The sequence below is a fragment of the Corvus cornix genome, chromosome 1, assembly GCF_000738735.6.
Source record: "Corvus cornix cornix isolate S_Up_H32 chromosome 1, ASM73873v5, whole genome shotgun sequence".
In the NCBI taxonomy this organism is placed as follows: Eukaryota; Metazoa; Chordata; class Aves; order Passeriformes; family Corvidae; genus Corvus; species Corvus cornix.
In genome coordinates, this window is record NC_046332.1 from 93,379,889 (window position 1) to 93,398,793 (window position 18,905).

Genomic DNA, 18,905 nt, shown 5'->3' on the forward strand with positions numbered 1-18,905 from the left:
TTTAGTTTATTTCTTGGAGGGAAGGAACTTAACAGCACTGTGTTTCATACAGATTAATGACATGTTACTCTTCCTTTAAGGTCCTTCCTCCTACCGTGTATATGAGGGTGACTGACAATATTCCTCAGATAATTTCCTTTATAAAAACAATAATTTCCAGTGGACAAGCTTATGCAACCTCGCAAGGTAAGACTCTGAGCACGGTAACTCCTTGTTCAGCACATGTATAGGAAGTCACTGCTCTTAGTAATCGTGTTTTGGAACCAGATGAGATACCCTGTGCCAGGCTTTCCTTGTGTTGCTTAACAGGGTGTGAGCGAATTGTTTGTGATGACATGAGTGGGCAGAACATTTAACTTAGAAATTGAGTAATAGTTGTAGCTCATTACTTAATATAAATGTTTACTGTAATAAACTGCTGTTGAAACTCCTTGGGGAAATCCTGGCCTGGTTTCTACAAGAAAGCTAGGGGAACCTCTGAAGAGGAACTGTGTCTCTGCAGTATGCTGCAAAAGATGTGCCTGCAAAGCAGAGTGTGTGGATTTTTTTTTTTTTAGCAGAGCTGGTGGTTGTAGAAGGATTCAAGTGCTTCTTCATCCTCTGGTGAGGTGCATTGTAACTGGACTAGATGTAGCTTGAGCTGCAGTAGGGGAGGGGATTGCTGATTGTGCATGGGCAAGGAAGAACCTGGGAGATCTCCAGAATTCAAAGTTATGCTATGGGAAGAATGAGCATGTGCACAGAGGTTACTGAAAAGCTGGGTAACATGGAAACGTCTGCTATTATTTTTGCAGAATTTCAGAATTTCTAAATCAGAATTTCAAGTGGGAGTGGAAGAGCACTTTGTTTTGCTTTCAGGGAAATGTTATCAACTTCTCATCAATGTGCCCCCTCTTTGCTATACAACTAAACATTTCTTTTGTATTAGGCAATGTTTATTTTGATGTTAAGTCCTGGGGAAAAAGATATGGAGTATTAACTACTATTAATCCTGATACCCAAGATGAAGCAGGTAAGTTTGTGGCACCAACTTGTTTGTGTTAATGCATTGTTTGAATGCATGATGCATCTATGTGCAAACTTTCATTCAACAGTCTGAAATGGTTTTCTAACCTGGTGTGTATAGCTAACTTTCTGGTTAATTTAAGATTATGTTGCTTTCATAGTTATTTTTTGAGGCGCTAAGTGTTGCCAGTGCAGGAGGAAGCTTGGTCTCTCTTCTTCCTTTCATCCTTCCCTCTGTATCTTTGTTCTGATGCCTTAGAACAGTTAGGATTCTTGAGCAATTGTAATTAAATACTTGGCAGTGGTACATAGAAACTTCACAGTGAGGTGGTGTTCTTGCTGTTGCACTAGCCTGCAGTGAGGACTCAAGGGCAAACAGAAGCAAACCTCACCTACCATGTTATTGTTTGGGGCAGTTGCACTCCTCTGGAGCTAACTGGATGAATTGTTTCCTTCATTACTTGTCACTGGGCTAAGCAACCTCTTTGTGTGAGGGTGAGCAATCTCTTCATAGGCTGTGCTAGAGCAGGCCTATACCCTGGGCTGTGGGGTTTTTGCTGCAGTTCCTGCTTTGAAGGATTGCTGAGCCTCTCTGTAGTTTCTATAGGGGTCTGATCAGGTCTCTGTGTCAGAGAATTTAATGCAGGTCTCCTGCTTCCTTTTGCAAACTGAAGTTCAGTATTCATCATTTTAAAAAAAAAAATCTGTATGCAGTTATTGAAAATGCCTGTCAGGCTGATGCTCAGGTGCAGCCAGGGCTTCTCACAGTTCTGCTCTGGAGTTGTTTCAGCATTACAGCTCACAGAGGGAATGCATTTTGTCAACAGTTATTTAGAGGTAATTACTGCCTGCAGAGAGCCAGCAGCCTCCTGGGCTGCACAGGGAAGAGCATTGCCAACAGGTCAGTGGAGGTGATCCTTCTCTGCTCAGCACTAGTGAGACATGCCTGGACTGCAAGTCTGGTGCTGGGCTCCCCAGAACAGCAATGGTATGGACATAGTGAGAAAGGCCAGCAAAAGGCCATAAATATTATGGAAGTACTGGGGTATCTTTCATATGAGGAAAAGCAGAGAGAGCTTGGACCACTCAGCCTGGAGAAGAGAAGGCTCAGGGGAGTCCTACCCATGTGTACTCATACTGATGGAGGGAGGAGAGCTGATGGAGCCAGGCTTTTCTCAGTGGTGCTTGGTGATGGGACAAGAGGCACTGATCACAGCCTGAAACATGGGAAATTCCATTTAAAGCTAAGAAAAATCCTTTTGCTCTGAGGATGGTTAACACAAACCATCTTGATCAGGGAGGCTGTGGAGCCTCCATCCTTGGTGATAATCAAAGCCCAGCTGGACACCATCCTGGGCTGCCTGCTGTAGCTGAGCCTGCTCTGAGCAGGGGGTTGGATTAGACTGTCTCCAGTCGTGCCTTCCAGCCTCAGCTGTGACTGATTATGTGTTTTACCCTGCTTCCCCTCTAGTCACAACTAAATGTGTTGTTATTTATAAATATTTTGACACTTGTTTTGCTTACAATGGAGAAGTGGAAGAGTGCTGTTTTGTAGCAGTATACTCAAAAAAGGGCAAAAGAGGGTTGGAGTCAGCAGATACTGCTCAGTCAGAACTTGGCAATCTCGAGAAAGAGCCCAGGTGAAGATTCAGTGGATAAAACTAGGGTTATATTTCTGTCTCTTTAGTTCTTAGGAATTTTGAATTGTATGGTTCTAAATGTGAGGTCATGTATTTGTCAGAAAAAAAGTACAGAGTCCAGAACCCTGTTCTGTGGCTCCTGCCAGGGAGTGCTGTGTATTTGACTAAGGGGTTAGGAGTCAGCAGAGATGAACAATCCTGCAGTATTCTGCAGTATTCTGACAAAAAGGACTGCATCCTTGGCAATGTAGTGAAGGAAGGAACAAATATAGCTGGGAGGAGACCTTTGTAGAGAACTCATCGGTGAAAATGGTACCGAAAAATCGTTACTATCCAAGAACAGTTTTGATTCTTACTTTGTGCACTTTGTTTTATAGATCTAAACCACAAAGTACTTGTGTCCCAGAGGAAAAAATTGTGAAGTGTTTGTTTGTTTGTGGGTTTTGGTTTGGTTTTATTACCTTTTCTGCTGCAGTGCAGTCAGTTTGTCCTGGGGAAACTGGCTGATATGTAACTAAATAAATGAAAAACCAGGAAGACCAGGGGAGGATAAAAGGAGGATAGGATGTATTAAGGAATCTTGAGTCAATCTTTGTAGCTTGTCGAAATCTATTTCAATACACTATTTTTTTCAAACGCTTGATTGATCAACTGGAAACCCTGTGTAAGGGGGAAGGGAGGGAAGTTGTAGTGGAAATAAGTTGATCGAAGGGGATTAAAATCAGAGTAGTTCACTAAACACACATTTCCTCTTGCTTTCATTTAGTCATTTTTTTTCTTTGAGACGTATCCCATTAACAAATCACTTATTCTTGCCAGTTGATTCTGATAAACGACATGGTAAAGATTTTGCCCTGTGGAAGGCTGCCAAGCCTCAAGAGCTATCTTGGAATTCTCCGTGGGGAAAAGGAAGACCTGGATGGCATATTGAGTGTTCCACAATATCAAGGTCAGATTTCTTGGATTTTAATAAATCTAATGCTATTTTTTGTTTTCAGTCACAGTACAATAGTAGCAGCAGTATTGAAAGTGTTTTCTGGTCAGTAGATAGTACTGGTTTTAATGTGACCATTTTATGCAACTTGGGATGTCACATGTGGCCCAGATAAACTCTGCTTCACCTTACTGTCACAGCTGCCTCTATGTTTTGCCACCTTGAGTCAGACTTGGTACTTAGAATATGGAATGCAGGATCACACAGTTGATTAGCAGTCTTTTAACTTGAACTGAGTGACCAAAGGTTTGATGAAAGTTATGGTACTCACTTCCCTTCCACTTCTAGCAGTCTCCAGCAGACCTAGTTCAGGATGTAGGCTGTGTCAGGAGGACAGGATATGGGATTCCAGCTTGTTCTGTGAGATCTTGCTGGCCTTATCTTAACAGCAGCTGTGGATGTTCATGCTAATAATCTAAGTGTTATTCAGCTTTCTTGCTGAGTAGTGTTTTGCTTGCAGTTGGTTTGATGTAATTTGCTTTTAATTTACAACAGGAGAAAGTCTTCTCTCCTGGAAGATTGGTAGTGGTACTTAGTTTTGGTCTAGTCTCAGATCTTTTTTTGGAAGCTAATAACAAATAGTTTATATCTGAACTTGTTTAGCTTAAATTTTCAACTAAGCTGAAAGGAGGTGGAACCAGCTGCTTTAGGTTTCTCTTTCATATGCTTTTTTGGTGCACCTAGGATTGTTAGTCATTTCTACCTGCTTGTGAAAAGTGTTTATAAGTGATTTTCTGTCTGTAAATAGTTGCAGCATAGTGAGGCAGGTCTTAAAGCAGTGAAAGTGCACAAAATCATGCTGTGTTTGATGTACAACCTGGGACAGAAGTGCACAGATAAGAAATGTCAGTTACGAAATGGCCTGTCTGCTAATGCAGTGCTGTTTGTAGTCTGCATTTTTTTCTGTAAAAATGTATTTTACTGAGGCTGGATGAGGCTCCTGCCATGTAAATAAAAGCTGACCCATGGAGAGCATAAGTGTAGTAATCTTGGACTGTGAAAAATGGAGAGCTTACTTTGGTAAGTGACCTAAAACAATTTGCTGTCCCAGTCAGCTGTCGAAGGCCCATTGTTAGGCAATACTTATTTAGCTCTAGTCTGTTTTGCTAAGTATCTCAAAGCACTTTAAGTTAGGTGAATTAATTTTGAAAAGTCTGTGAAGGTGAATGAGGAGTCTCTGGTCTCTAGAGCAGCCCTGGAGGAGGGAATCCCCTGCTTTGACTCCCTCAGGTCTGATCTTATCTCTGCAGTTTCCCTTGTGGTGACGTGGGCGGCTCCTCCTGTCCCTGAGCATTTGGCAGATCTGTCTGTCACCTTTCTCCAGCTCTTAATGGTTTTGTTGGAGGAAACAGCAAGTGCTCCTCTGTAGGTGGCGCAAGGGAAGGTGAGGGTCAGTCCTGGGCAGATTTGTGCTTTAGCTGGTTTTGAAGCAGGCAGGAGCAGAGAAGGATGAACTTGGGAGATGGTGACAGCCCATCTTTCTTCCCTCCTCTCTTCTCCTCCTTGCCTTTTCCTCCTGTTCCCCAATAGCTTCTGCAAAGCCATCATGTGGCACAGTGTCAGCATGGTGTTTTGTCTCAAAAAGGAATCAAAGTATTAATGTTTAGCCAGCTACCAGCAGCACCTTGTTAAGGTAACATGTGGGAGGCCTGTGTGTGTGTCTGTAGGCCTTGCATCTTCCCCTGCTTGAGCAGGCCTGGTTTCTGAGCAGTTAAGATTGACTTACATCCCTGTGAGGCTGTAAGTGTAATCTTTGTTTAACAGATAAACAAAATAAAGTTGCTAACCTGCCCAGCTTGACCTGACTGCACACACTATTGTCTGAATTCCTACAGAAAAGGTACAAGATAAGGAAGAGTAATACCAAATTTGCAGAAATGTTTGCTGCTTCAAAGTTGTTAGGTGTGCAGAGAAAGGCACCTGTCTGATACTGAAACTGTAGCAGAACAAGGAAAGGAGACTTCCTGCTTGCCATCCTTTAAACTAAGTTAGAAAAATAATTGCTTCTACTAAGGAGAACTAATTTGGAACAGATATGGGGTCTTGTCCATACAAGTTCTGCTGCAGTTTTGGTATCCAAGTTATGTGTAAAGGTCTTGTTTTAAAACTGCAGTTACCTTGTTTTAAAACTGCAGTTACTAAATTGTACACTTAAGTTTATGTTGTTTCATCTTACTCTTTTCTGCATTTCTTTTTACAAAAAGCTTTTGTGGTGTTCTACTTACCGATCAGGAAAATATTGTTACAGTGCAGTGTTTGGAAAGCAGCTGGACATCCATACTGGTGGAATAGATCTTGCATTTCCTCATCATGAAAATGAAATTGCACAGTGTGAGGTGTATCATCAGTGTGAGCAATGGGGGAATTACTTTTTTCATTCTGGTAAGTAAAATATTGATCACTTGAGAGGCCTGTACAAATACAACAGTTTGGGTTTTTTAGGTTTGGCATTTTATGCTATGAAAACTTGTTACACTGCCTGGCATTATGCAGAACTGCTCCTTGCTCCCTCTGCACAAAAGTGCTTCATTCAGTGAAGTTTGTGCTGTACAGTGTTTTGAACTACATCACTGGCTGACGGTTCTAGTGCTGTTCCCATTGATAGAAACCTTGACATTTGTTCTTCCTCTTGCAGTCATGGTGGTTCCGGATGGACAGCTGAAGTCAATAGAAAGTCAGAATCAAATGCAGTCTCTATTTTGGTGATCAGTATTTTGGGCAGGATGTCTCTGTGAACTCTTGGAGCTGCTTCTCTGAGTAGAAGAACTGCAGAGTTAAGCTTGTGGTACATGCTAGGAATTACATGAGCTTTCGTTTTTATATATTTGTACTGTTGGGGATGAATATTGAATTCTAGTTTCAGTTCCCAGTGCAGAGCCTGCTGTAAATCAATAGCAGTTGTCCAGAGGCTGGTGCATCCTCCAGGGTGTGCTTTGTTTCCAAGGCGCTGCGGAATCCTCTGCACTTCTGCTGAGATGCACTGGTTACTGCCAGGTGGAGCCTTCTGTTGAAAACCAGTGAATCTGGCTTTTCAAACTTGGAACTGAAACTGTAGGGGAAATATTTTTTGATACTAGCTAAAAAAAGAGGAGTCAATTAAAAAAAAAAAAGGGAGAACTTAATTCCAAGGGCAGTTTGTACACTGTGGTTCTGTAGGAGCTGACAGATTACATTCGTTAAGTCAAAAAGTTTTGCTGGAGGATGATGGTGTGAATTATTTAGGGCAAATGAATCAGCTTCAGAAACAATTTATTCTGCTAACAGACTTCAGAATTTTAGCAGCTCAGAATTGGAGGAGCAATCCCCATTAGAGGAAGAAAATCCCTGCACTGGGGATAAATCTTATGAGGACTTTATTTTTAGACTACTTGTACTCTGGGAAGAGCGCCAAACCGAAGTTACGAAAATCCTTGTATTTTGTATTCTTGAATGAAATCACTCTAAGTACTGAAATTCTTGGAAGAGGAATATTAATTCAAATTCAGATGTTACCGGTACCATTTTAGGAAAACACAATCCAACTATTTTAAGCTTGGCTGCTTGAAGTTAAATCAGTCAATATTTAGGCACTTTTGCAAAAGAGAAAAAGTAATCCTACCCAGGCTCTTCCCCTTCTCCCAGGAGAATTTTGGCTGTGGGCTTTACTTGAGTCAAAAGAGCTGCAGGTGTCCAGCTGTGTCTGACAGCCTGAATATGCTTGTTGGGTGTCCCAAGTTTAAAGATGCAGTGGTGAAAGTGGCCTCACCTGCTAGCAGGCAGGACAGACAATGAAAGCAAGATTTTTTTATCATGGGTAGTTGCTGTAGCTGGTTCTGCATCCATAGATCTTTTGATTCATTCCTACTCTCCACAGAGTGTGTTGTGTAGAATTAATTTTCGAGGTGGTCAGGGTAGGACTGGAGGTAGCCTTCTCCTGGTGAGTCCCTGCTGCTTTGAATCATTGTCAGAAACAGCTGAGAAGTGAAACCATGAGCTTTTCAGGTCCAGTTATCAGGTCTGAGCTTGTTGCTTTCATGTCCAGATGAGTGTAATGGGGATTTTATCTACTTGTGGAAGGAAAGGGATTTCAGGCAAGGCTGCAAAGCAGGTCTGTGCAGTGAGTAGCACAAAATGCAGACAGCTGCACGGGCTGCTGAGCAAGAAATACCATTTCTGCCACCACTCATAAAAGCAGGAGCACGATCACACATTGTCCTTCTGGAGTACTCTGAGGCGTTGGTAACACTGGGTTGCCAAATGTGAAAGAATGCAGTGCTTGTAGGGTATTACAGAGCAAGAGAAGTTTATGCTTAAAAATCTACCTCAAAGCATGATTAAGTGCTGGATGCTGCAGGCCACAGAAGTGCCTAAAAATCCCATGTTAGTTGTGGGTGGTTGGTAACTTACAGAATTACCCTTTTATTAGGAGAAGCCTGTTAGGGCTTTTAACAACATTTCTGAAATTATGCTGAGTAGTCTTTCAGTAGCAGCATGTTTGGCATCTCTCTGGTGCTGTGAATAATTGGTGTTTTCCATCAGTGGTACTGCTGTGGCTCACATGGATGAGACCTGGAAGAGGACAACCTCAGGCTATACCTCTCCTGTCTTTGTTCATCAGAGCTTTCGGTCCTAAAGCCAAGCTCTACATACTCTCTTAAATGCAGTGTTACTACCTTTTTCCTGTGCTACAGCCTTGCAAAGCAGTGGTCCATGTGACTATTGAAAGTTCTAGCAGTGCTCAGAGATCACTTTTAAAAATAAACTAATTCAAATTAGGCACTGTAGCTGCATCCCTCCCTCGCCCTGCTTTTTCTCAGTCTCACAAGTCTGGAGAAGTTGAGAACGTGCAGAAAATTCATTTTGCGTTTAAGATATTTTGAACCAGTGCAATAAAACTTCGGGGTAAAAAAAAAAAAGTTAACAGCCACCAGCAAGTAATAAGTACAGAAGTTTGAGTTTTAAGGATTTTTTAATGTGAGATCACTGGAAAATATTTCTTAAAATACTTCTGAGAAGTCAAGAGTAACAGGCAAGGTACTTGTCCTGTGAAGACTGAAGTATTTGCTGCTTGTTTTTATCAGTTTATTGTCAATTCTGGACAGGGAGACTCATGGTGGTGGTGGGGTTTTTTTTTTTTTTTTTTAATGATTTAAATGTATATATTTTAAAATTCACCCAGTGGAAGTTTTGAGGATGGAGAGGTGTGCAGGACTGTAGGCAAAGCTATTGAAAAATGTTACCCATTGCACTGAAATGGTTGGCGTATATCCATCATAGCATATGCTGCCTCCAACATTTCCAGTGTCTCAGTGCAGTCTTTCTCATTTGCTCCCTATTCAGAAGCACACTTGTTTATCTTGATTAATTTATTTTTCTTTCTTTTTTTTACTATAGGGCATTTGCATGTAAAAGGAAGTCAAGAAAAAATGTCAAAGTCATTAAAAAACTACATAACGATTAAGGTAATTTCTTTGTTTGCATTGAAGCAATGTATGTTTGTAATATGTAAATACTAATTACAGCCCTCTTTTGAGAAAACTTAGGAGTGTGTGCTTATGCTGCAGTGTTTCTCTAGTACTCATGTATCTGTTGCTGTGGATCTGGATGTAGGATACCTGCTCAGATTCAGGGTTTGCTTATAATGATGGATCTTGCGGAGCTGAAAGTGTTTGTAGGAGCAGAGTTTGTGCCAGTACCAGGATCCTGCACTGTAGATTTGTGGTTGATCTCGACAGTCTCAGGAGTCTTTTCCAACCTGAATGATTCCGTTCTGTAGTGATGAGTTCTCATCTGTCTATTCTTAATAGAATATTAAGAAATTCTTCATGCTTTGAAAAAGCATGGATTAGGAAAAGAGTGGATATTTTTCCTTGTCCTTCTTTAGGTGAAATGGGACATAGTGTCCGCGTTTTATCAGGAAGCTACTGGGCAATCCTGAACCACACTATTGCAGTGGTGTCTCCCATTACGCTTTATTTTTATACAGTGACCTTGCTGATGCACAGAGAGCTTTGCCTTCTGGTACCCACGAGCCACATGACTGTTTCACTGTGTCCCAGGTCTTTGGTGTGGCGCAGAGCAGGGTTTCTCTGCCATGTATGACAGAGCTGTGCATGGTGCTGGGGTGGCTCCCGTGATGGCTGACGCCTACTGCTGGAATAGGGTGATTTCCTTCCTTCAGACAAAGCTTGGGAAGCTGCTTCAGCACATATGTTCCCCTTTGCCCTCTTGGAAGAATTAATTAAAATCCCTTTAAAAAGTTCAATATGAGCTGCTTTATTTTTAAGTCTTCTGATGCTGTCTGGGTACAGTTAAGCCCTGTTTCCGTGGAGCTCACAATTTTCACAGAAATCTCATGAGTTTCAGCAGGTGTTGTGGACAGGGTGGAGAAATTACCACAAATGCAGTGCATGGAGTTAAAACCAACATATAAAAATGTTCCCCTCCATGTCTCCCATGATGGCACAGCTTGTGTTGAGGAAGCAAAGATTTCAGGCCTGTCTCTCTTACCTTGTGGGTCTCTGCTTTTCATGTCTGCCCTTTCACATGGCTAACAAGTATTAATCCTTCCCTGGAAGTAGTTTTCAGTCCAGTGAAACAATTTTTTTCCTGTACAGCTGCCTTGCACCTTGAAAGTTAAGCCCTACATGGAAGGTTTTATGCCTGTGCCAAAAGAGCGGAGGTCTGTCCAGAATCTTCCCTTGGTCCAGCTAGTGGCTACCTGCATCCCAGGCTGTTGCCTGGGCACAGCAGCCCTGCATGTTCTGCATCCAGCTGCCCTGTTTTCCCTCCCCCTTGTACCCTACTTCAGTTCTTTCTTTCCTTTTTTTAATAGCTATTAATTCTGACCCCAAAAATCAAAGAGACTGTGATAACACAAAGCCAAGCAACCTGCTTTCAAAGAGCTGTGAGACTTCATCTGTTCTCTAAGGAAATGCGGAGTTGTTTGTTCTAGTTTGGATGGTCCTTTCCCAAATTTGAATTTACTTCTGTGTTGTACTCATATTGTTCTACCTCTGTATATTAGTGTAAAGCTTCTGGGCACATTGGGTACACTCATTTATATCCAGTTTTATTTTAAAAACCCACAATAAACAAAAAAACACCCACCAAAACAATCAGTATCATTATTTCTTGATTTTGATTGCCTCAATTATTTCTATTTTCACTTGAGAGATGGCACATTGCTGATGCTTTTTTCGGTGTTCAGGCTGGTTTAGTCTTGTAGCAGAAGCCTTATTTCAAAAGGTGAGATTTAAGCAAATGACACTTTCCATATTTTCTCACTTGTACTGGCTTCTTACAGTTTTTGATTTTTGTGGCACTTCAGTGATCATCACCAGTTTGCAAATAAAAAAAAAAAAAAAAAGAAGCAGAAGTGCAATAGTCACAGTCAATCTGCACAGTGTCCAGCCTTGCTGAGAGCAGGGTTGGAAGTGATTGAATGTTTTATCAGTGTACCTTCAAAACATTTAAATAGTTCTTTACACTATTAATATAAATTATTTGTACTAGTAGTAATACTAATAGTTTACAGTTTACTGGAGTAAATTACTTGTAAAGCTAGATAAATATTAGAGTGGTGTTTATTAGGCTTCATGATTAACACAGATAATTCTTATACGGCTAGGATTTATCTTTGTTCCCTCCCTGTGTTTCTTCATATTCTAATCCTGCAGAAAAAGTACACTCATTTTCTTTTCCAATAAGTCTTTTTTTTTTTTTTTTTTTGGTAAAGTTTGCAGAACTCAGGAGCTTTCCTTTCTGTAAGATTGTATTCCAGTCTTAGTCTGATAATTTCATTTTGGGTTTTTTTGCAAAGGTCTTTATACAGTGTATGTTTGATGGTATTTGCAAAGTAATGTTCATTGTCCTATATTGGACATTGTGTGTATATTTATATCTTGTATATATGTATGCACATCTATCTTATATGGAATTGAATTTTATTTAGTTTATGTTTTAAAGCGGTGTTAGAGCTTAAAGACTTTATGCTTATCTTAAACTGCAAAGATGTGTTATTTGTCATGTTAGTTTGAAATGCAAGGGGGTGGAAGAACTCCTGGAGAAATTGATACCATGCTAAAGCTGTCTTTTTGTGCATGGAGTTTAGGATTTCCTGAAGAAATGTTCATCAGATCAATTCAGAATGTTTTGTTTGCGTGGCAGATACAGCTCAGGTAAGGAAAAGCCCCTTACCTGTTGAGGTGTGCGTGGCTTTCCGCACACACTTCCCAGCTGGCGATGCGGAGGCGGAGCGAGCTCTCCCTGCGGGGCGTGTGGTTCCCGGAATCCAGTGGGTGGAAAGGTTTTGGTGGTGCTCTGTGGGGCTGCTCTTTGGCTCACCTTTAGAATATTGTCTTTACTGAGCACAGTGCATAACCATTCATCTAAATACCTTCTTGAGCTGCAGTTAGTTGCGACTCAGCTAATTGCACTTTTAATTAATGAATTACCTCTGTCTCTGATTTGCATCTGTTGTAGTTACTTGTATTGTAGTCACAATCAGCTGGTTTTGGACACATACCTAGATGTGCTTTGGCTTATATTCCTGTAGGGTATGATGAGGGCTGGCTAATAATTTTTTATCTCCCTGCTGTGTTACCATTTTTGTCCTGTGGAGTGCCTGAGTGTTCAGGCAGTTCTGTGGTGCAGTGCAGCTCGCTTACACCAGCACATAATAACCTAATGATCATCTTAGCCTGGCAGATCATCTCTCTGCTGGTGGGGAGAGGTGTGGGAGATTTTGTCAGCTTCCCTGCTTTTTTCAGCAGATGGTAGTTCCTTAACCAATGTTGGGTCACCTGGCTTGTTGGCTGTCCTGGCATGGCAAGGGACGGGTGGAGCATGGGTCAGCAGCTGCTGTGGTGTTTCAGTGGGCCTCTAGCTGCCTTGGATAAAGCACCTGTAGCAGTGTGACTGCCAGAGCTGGTGTGGTCAAGGCTCTGGGGCATTGCTCATGCCTGTCAGTGTGCTGCCAGCCCTTGTACACATGCAGTCATTGGACTGAGAAGTCTTTCTGCTTGTTAATACCTCTAGCTGCCTTGCAGGAGCCACCCATGTGATCTTCCTGGTGGATCCTCCCTCTCCTAGGACAGCTGAAGGCATCAGGAATGTAATATATCCCTGCAGAATTTCAAAGCATGGGATAGTAAAGAGAGAGGTGGTTATTAACTTCTGACCTCCACTGTGATAGAAAGAGAGGAGTGAATCCAGTTGGAAGGTCTGCTGCAGAACAGCATCCTGTTTGGGGCAGGCAGTGGGTTGGTGGCATGCCTGGCTGTTTTTGGATGATGCTACAGGGCAGTGGCACACTTGGCTGATTTCCTCTTTTAGGAGATGAAATACCTTGTGTACACTTAAGTGGCTCCCTGGCTGGGGGCACCTGGGAGTCATGAACAAATGTGTGTTTAAAACAAAAGAGGAGATAAGACTAACACCTACTACACTATCATATATATATGTTGGACATGTAAACAAGCACTGAATGTCTGGTAGTTTCTAAGCTTGCCTCAGGACGAGGAATGGCACTGGAGCCCTGCAGTGGAGGGCTACCTGCAGGCTTTCTTCACTCCCTGTCAGCTAGCTGCATTTGAACGTCTGCTTTTTGCATTACTTCTGGGATAAACGCCTTCCTGAAGTAAAAGAAGAGTGCTACCTGTGTGGATGTGGGTGGCTTTGATGAAAGGATATGGTGGTGTTACATGAGAGTATAGTGCCAGTAAGCCAGTTGGCAGGTAAGGGTTGCTCAGAAGTCTGCTCTTGCCATCTCTGCCTTACGAGGCCGTGTGTATTATTAGCTTCCCAATAAGGAGCCAGAGTCGGTCTCTGCTGAGCCAGGTATTTACTGTGCTGCCTGTCAGCTTGTGTCCCTGCTATCAATTCACTTTGGTCTAAACACAAGTTCACTGCACTCCTTCTCATCTTGCTGTCTGCTCATATTTTTATTAGAAGTGAGATCCCAAGCACCTCCTGCTTGTTTCTTAAAAGGTTTTTATAGCCTAGACCCATGGGTGATGGTTCCTGCCATCCCTGCCTGCTAAAGAAAGCCTTCAGTAAAATCTGGGTTTGGGGGTCAGATGGTACCACACACATTGGATTGAGCCTGTAAAAGATCTTTGTAGGCATGGGGATGAAGGCAGCACCTGACAGTTGGGAATGGCTCATGCTTGATACTGTGGTTTCTTGGGCTTGGAATGGGCCTTTTTTGTTGTCTGGGCCAGCCCCTGTATGTGTGTGTGCTAACAGGCACAAACAGAGACAAATGTGATTCCAGAGTGCCCCAGCCTTGGAGGAGCAAGGGTTGAAGGGGTGTGTGCAGGGAGGTGCATGTGTTTCATGGGAGTGGAGTCCGGAGGATAAAGCTGGATGCCTTGCTTGTGGGGAAGAGGAGAAAAGTCAGAGAGAAGAGCCTTTTATCATCCTTCCATAATGTGTTTCTGCACGGGGTCTCTGCTTCATTGCCCTCTCTGCCTGCTCAACGTGGTGGGGCAGAACTCCTTGGGGTGAAGCTGAGCTCTGGGGGCAGTGGTGATTATCTGGGTCTTTTGCTTTGGCTGGTGCCTCTGGCTGTTCCCTTCTTGGCCTGAATCACCACCCTGTGGCACACCTGAGGCTGTTGGGAAAATGGTTCCTAGGTACCTGAGGCAGCAGCATGGTGACCCTCCACCAAAGTGCCAGCTGCTTCTGGGTGCAGCTTGAAAGGAGAAGTGCCATCTCCGAAGCCCTGTGGGACTCTGCTGTGAGGCGCAGGCAGTGGGGTTGTGTCTCCAGAACACTCTCCTGGTCAGCAGAAATGCTCTGGTGATTTTGTGAACCTGAGTGAACTGCAATATTTTGACCCCTCTGGTGTCTAATTACTTGGTGGTGCTAATAAATGTACTGTAATTTGATGATGCATTGGTGATGCCCTCAGTGGCAAAGGAGGGAAGGAGCAGGGAGCACAGTGAAGGTTTATAGGGCTGGGCTTGCCTGTGCTGCGCTGTGGGTTTGCAGTGCCAGCAGGCAGTGGTTTAGGAGTATGCCCTGAATTGGGGATGAGGAACAGCTTGAATCAAAGTAGGCTTCATCAGGATAAACTTTTATCAAGTATTCCTTGCAGAATTCTCGCAACCAGGTTAATCGAGTAATCCTAGTGTATGTAAATGCTCTCAGTGTCTCACTGTGTCGTAGAGGTCTGTACATTTTTGAAAGTTGAGTAAAGCTTAATTTTAAAACCAGCGTTAATGAGGCAATAATGCAGATTTGTAATTACACACAAGTGAAAAATCTGACGAATACAGGTTCAGACTTATGCCTTTGCTACACAGGGGTAAATCCTGTGGAAAGTCTGTTTAAACACTTAGGCTTCCTTAGGATTTAGGCTAATGGAACTGAGATCAGGTATCACATCTGGCTGCTTTTGCCCTCTTAGATCTGCCCTCTTGGTAAGACTGTCTGCTCTAAAGAGTCTGTCTGGGCAGCGTTGGGTAATTCTGCAAAGCAGTTGGATGTAACATGAGCAGGGCCAGAGGTGAGATTTCTGTGCAAACTGTGGGTGATGCTCAGTGCTGAGGAGATTAAGAATATGCTGGAAGCTGTGGTTTGGATGTACCTTATGGCAGAGGTCAGGTATATGATGGTGAGGCAATACTGCACTGGCTATGAATGGCTCTGGTGTGATACTGGGGAAGGAAGGCATTCAAACTTAGGCCTGGCCTGGGTGGACACAACTTCCACTGAAGCCAGGTGAGCTCTCTTGTGTGGGGTCCAAGAGCTCTTCTACAGAAAGTTGCACATTACTGTACAAATAAAGAAAAGTCTCTCACTGATAGCAATTCCCAGTAAAAGTGACAGGGAGCTAGTCTGGCACCTGCACTTCTGAGGGCGAAGGCAAGGCGAGAGGAGTCTGCTGAACTACCAGCAGGAGTGGATGCTGGAAGTTCCTAAAGTGAAATTGCCTGCCAAAGCTAAAGTCCCCCTGAATGCAGTGGGGATGTCTGATGTTTCTGCAGCTGGTGGAAGAGGAGCACTGTAGGGTTCCTGTACAGCACATCTCATTGTAAAGCAGAGCTCAGCTTTGGATGCAAGGGCTCATTTACCTTGAGGTTTTATCTTTCTTTCCAGTGGCCATAAGAGGCTTTGATGTGTGTGAGTTGAGTGTGATGAATCCCACCCTAGACATGCCCGTATGAGTTTAAGCAATTTGTATTTTTTCTACAAATAGCTTTCTCAAAATGATATGGTCAGTTTAGCTTTGATATTGTGAGGGAATTGTTTAGGAGCTAGTCCACAAATTTTAGGTTCATCTAGATTTTAGATGTTGGTGAAGCAGCCCTTTCAACAGTCAGTGGTGAGGGTTGGGCCTCTTTGGAGGTCTCCAAATACAGATTGTGTCTACCTAAATTAGAATAGGCACAAAATTAGAGGTAGGTGTTGCCATCTTAAATCTGGGGGAATGCTTAGAAGTCTATTAAATCTTAATGCTTTGGATTGATAACCTTGCAGAAAGATTCAATAAAGGAAAAAAATTAAAGTCAAATAGTGATTGCTTCAGTAAACTTTCAGATGCAACTTTTTGAAACAGTTTGATACTTTTTCCAGTAGGTTATACTTTGTCATATGTAGTGATTGTCTTTTGTATTGATTTAGTTCACCTGGTGTGCATGAAGAATTGAGCTTTTAATTAAATGTGCAATTAATTGTAAGAAGTTTGCTATACATATAATAACAAACTTCTCCTTTGTCTCCAAATACTGTTCCTATGTATGACAGACAACATTCTCTCCGTCATAATGCCTTAATTTCTTTTTTCCTTAGCGGTAGAATTTAGTGATGAGAGCATGGAAGATGCAAAGAACCTTCTTCAGGCGATCTCCTCATTTATTAGAGATGCAAATGCTTATATAAAAGGACAGCTGGTGTGTGACCCTGTTAGAGAAGACATATTGTGGGAAAGGTAAGTGCACCTCCTGTATCTTAAAAGATGGTGATTATGTGAGTAGTAGTTCGCTGACAGGCTCAGAGGTTCTGTTTAAGAAGCAGGACAAGAAGGACTAGGCAGCAGTCCTCCCTCTCAGCCCAAAAACCAAGGGCAGGGTTTTTTTTAATTCTCTTTCTAGCCAGCTGTTTTTGCTCATAGTCTGCTACACTCAGTTCATTGTGTTTTTAAAATCTCTGTTACTTATCCAGTGTGCCTATCCTAACACAAGCATCTTTGCCCCTTGTGAGCGATGTAGGAGGCAAAGCTATGGCAGTAGTGAGGCTCCCCAGTTTGTAAGTAGAGCTGGGCAGTAGCAACTGGAGAAGAAGTGATACACCTCGGGCATGTGAATTTGTAATCCAGCTGGCTGGCACTGTGGTGTGCAGCAGAGGAGAGAAGGGGCTGCTGAGAGGTTTGCCATGGGCAGGGATGTCACAGGGAAGGAAGACATTACAGTTGTTGTGACCCTTACAATGGTGAGGAGAGTCCTTTGGAGTCTGTTGTGGAAACCAGATTATCTTCAGGACTGAGATGTGCTGTGTGTTGGGTGCAAAGCTGAGAGCACGAGCATGGTGCTCTGGAGTCAGGGTAGGAGGGGCATTGAGTGCCCTAAAGCAAGGTTAGTGCAGGCAGCTCTGGGCTCTAGAATCAGAGGTGAGACAGCCTGTAGAGGTGAGGGGCAGCTTCCTTGTGGCTCAGGCACCTCACTGCTGGGGAAGCTTGTGGCTGCACTGAGTGAGGGTTTCAAGGGGCACTGGAGCACATCACAGGAAAGTGGAGTTGCATTAACTTGCTGTAGTATTTGGCAAAAGCAAATCCTTCAGCAGGAGATCTGTTGGTGCAAGATAAAGTTGAGAGGCATGAGGAAGTTGAAATGGATAATCAGCAGGGGATGTGTGGGAGGGCACAACTTGTGTATCCCTAGGTGTAAAAACAACCAAAATGAAACAAAGCTCTTAATTAGCAAAGTGTTAGATACTCAGTGGAGAGGGGGAAGCTTGCAGGGGAAGGTGTTGGGAGGAATGAATTAGAGCAGCAGCCGTCCAGGATCTGAGGGAAGGTAGGCATTCCGGGCAAAACCATTCAGAAACAGGCAAAATACGGAGAGCTCCAGAGATGCTAGGATAGCTTGAGGCTCCCCAGCTGAGCCTGCTCCTTGAGCTCTATTGGGAAATGGCATCCTTGGGCCAGCACGGTGGAGCTCTGGTTTGCCTGGCTGTCGATGGGAGCACGCTGACAGCAGCTGTTTGTAGCTCCCCATTTATCCTTGCTGCTCTCCTCAGCTCCCTCTCCAAGTGGCTGCAGCTGGTGGCACTGGTTCTGTGGTGATCAGTGCTGATTGCCCGCTGGCTTTTGGCACTGTTACACAAATGGTCCCACCGGACCTTTCCATCTGGGCCATGGTGAGTGGAGTCCCTTGGGATTGGGCTCTCCTGAGAAAGGAGGAAGCAGTGCTTGGTTGAGAGTCAGATCCTTATAACAGGATTCTTGGCCAACACCAGGACAGCTTTCTTGCCTAGCACTGGAGTGCTGCCTGTGATGTGCCTCTGGAAGAGAAGCATGCTGTTAGCATGATAAATGGGCTGCTGGAAAAAAAAGCAGAACTCAGTAAGATCTTTGATGTGCTTAATATCAGCCTCATTTTCCGTCTGTTTTTAAATGATTTAAGGCAAACTGCTGTGTTGTTGTTGGCCCCTCTGATTAACGATGTCTATGTGTTGAATGGATGTAACACTTCAGATTTTTACATGCATCAAGTTTTTCCCTTCACAGCAGAAAGATGTATTCTCCCTGATGAGTGTAGCACTGCCCATCACAGGACAGCTGGGACGGAGATGGCAGTGTCCTTTCGATGCCTCCCTCTGGCTGAATGGCTGATGAATTCAGCATACTGCTGGCATCTTGTTTGTCTTATCTTAAATGTTACCTTTTCTTCTTGAAGGCTAGCCAACACAAAAGTAACCGTGAAGGCTGCGTTTGCAGATGACTTTGACACCTCCAGGGCTGTTGCAGCAATTATGGACCTCATTCACCATGGCAACAGACAGCTTAAGGCTGTTACTAAGGTAACCCATTAGGATACAGAGATCAGAAAATGACAGCTGTCCACTGTCCTACTGCTTAATGCAGACAGATTAGTTTATTGTTCACATAAGAAACCAGCAGAAACAAAGCTCCATAAATTGTTGACCTTAATGGAGCCCATTTGTCCTGACCCTATCACAGGAATTGTGCATGGCTATTGTTTTGTGCTTCGTTGTGTCCAGAGGATGTTTCTTTCCTGCTGCCCTATATTATTTATATCTAAGGTTTTTGAAAGGCCTGA

At 43.2% G+C, this 18,905-nt stretch overlaps 1 protein-coding gene across 3 annotated transcripts in view; it reads left to right on the forward strand.

Annotated features, from left to right (window-relative positions):
* Positions 1 to 18,905, forward strand: part of CARS2 (cysteinyl-tRNA synthetase 2, mitochondrial) — a 36,340-nt gene that overhangs the window by 8,310 nt on the left and 9,125 nt on the right. For all 3 annotated transcript variants that reach the window (XR_005601576.1, XM_039550003.1, XM_019282792.3), the window contains 8 exons: positions 81 to 186; positions 929 to 1,012; positions 3,465 to 3,594; positions 5,888 to 6,021; positions 9,013 to 9,080; positions 11,732 to 11,798; positions 16,417 to 16,555; positions 18,522 to 18,645. Coding sequence is in view for 2 of the 3 variants with exons in the window: in XM_039550003.1 (XP_039405937.1) it covers positions 81 to 186; positions 929 to 1,012; positions 3,465 to 3,594; positions 5,888 to 6,021; positions 9,013 to 9,080; positions 11,732 to 11,798; positions 16,417 to 16,555; positions 18,522 to 18,645 (852 nt within the window). In the remaining variant the exon portion in view is untranslated. The remainder of the gene's footprint in view (positions 1 to 80; positions 187 to 928; positions 1,013 to 3,464; positions 3,595 to 5,887; positions 6,022 to 9,012; positions 9,081 to 11,731; positions 11,799 to 16,416; positions 16,556 to 18,521; positions 18,646 to 18,905) is intronic.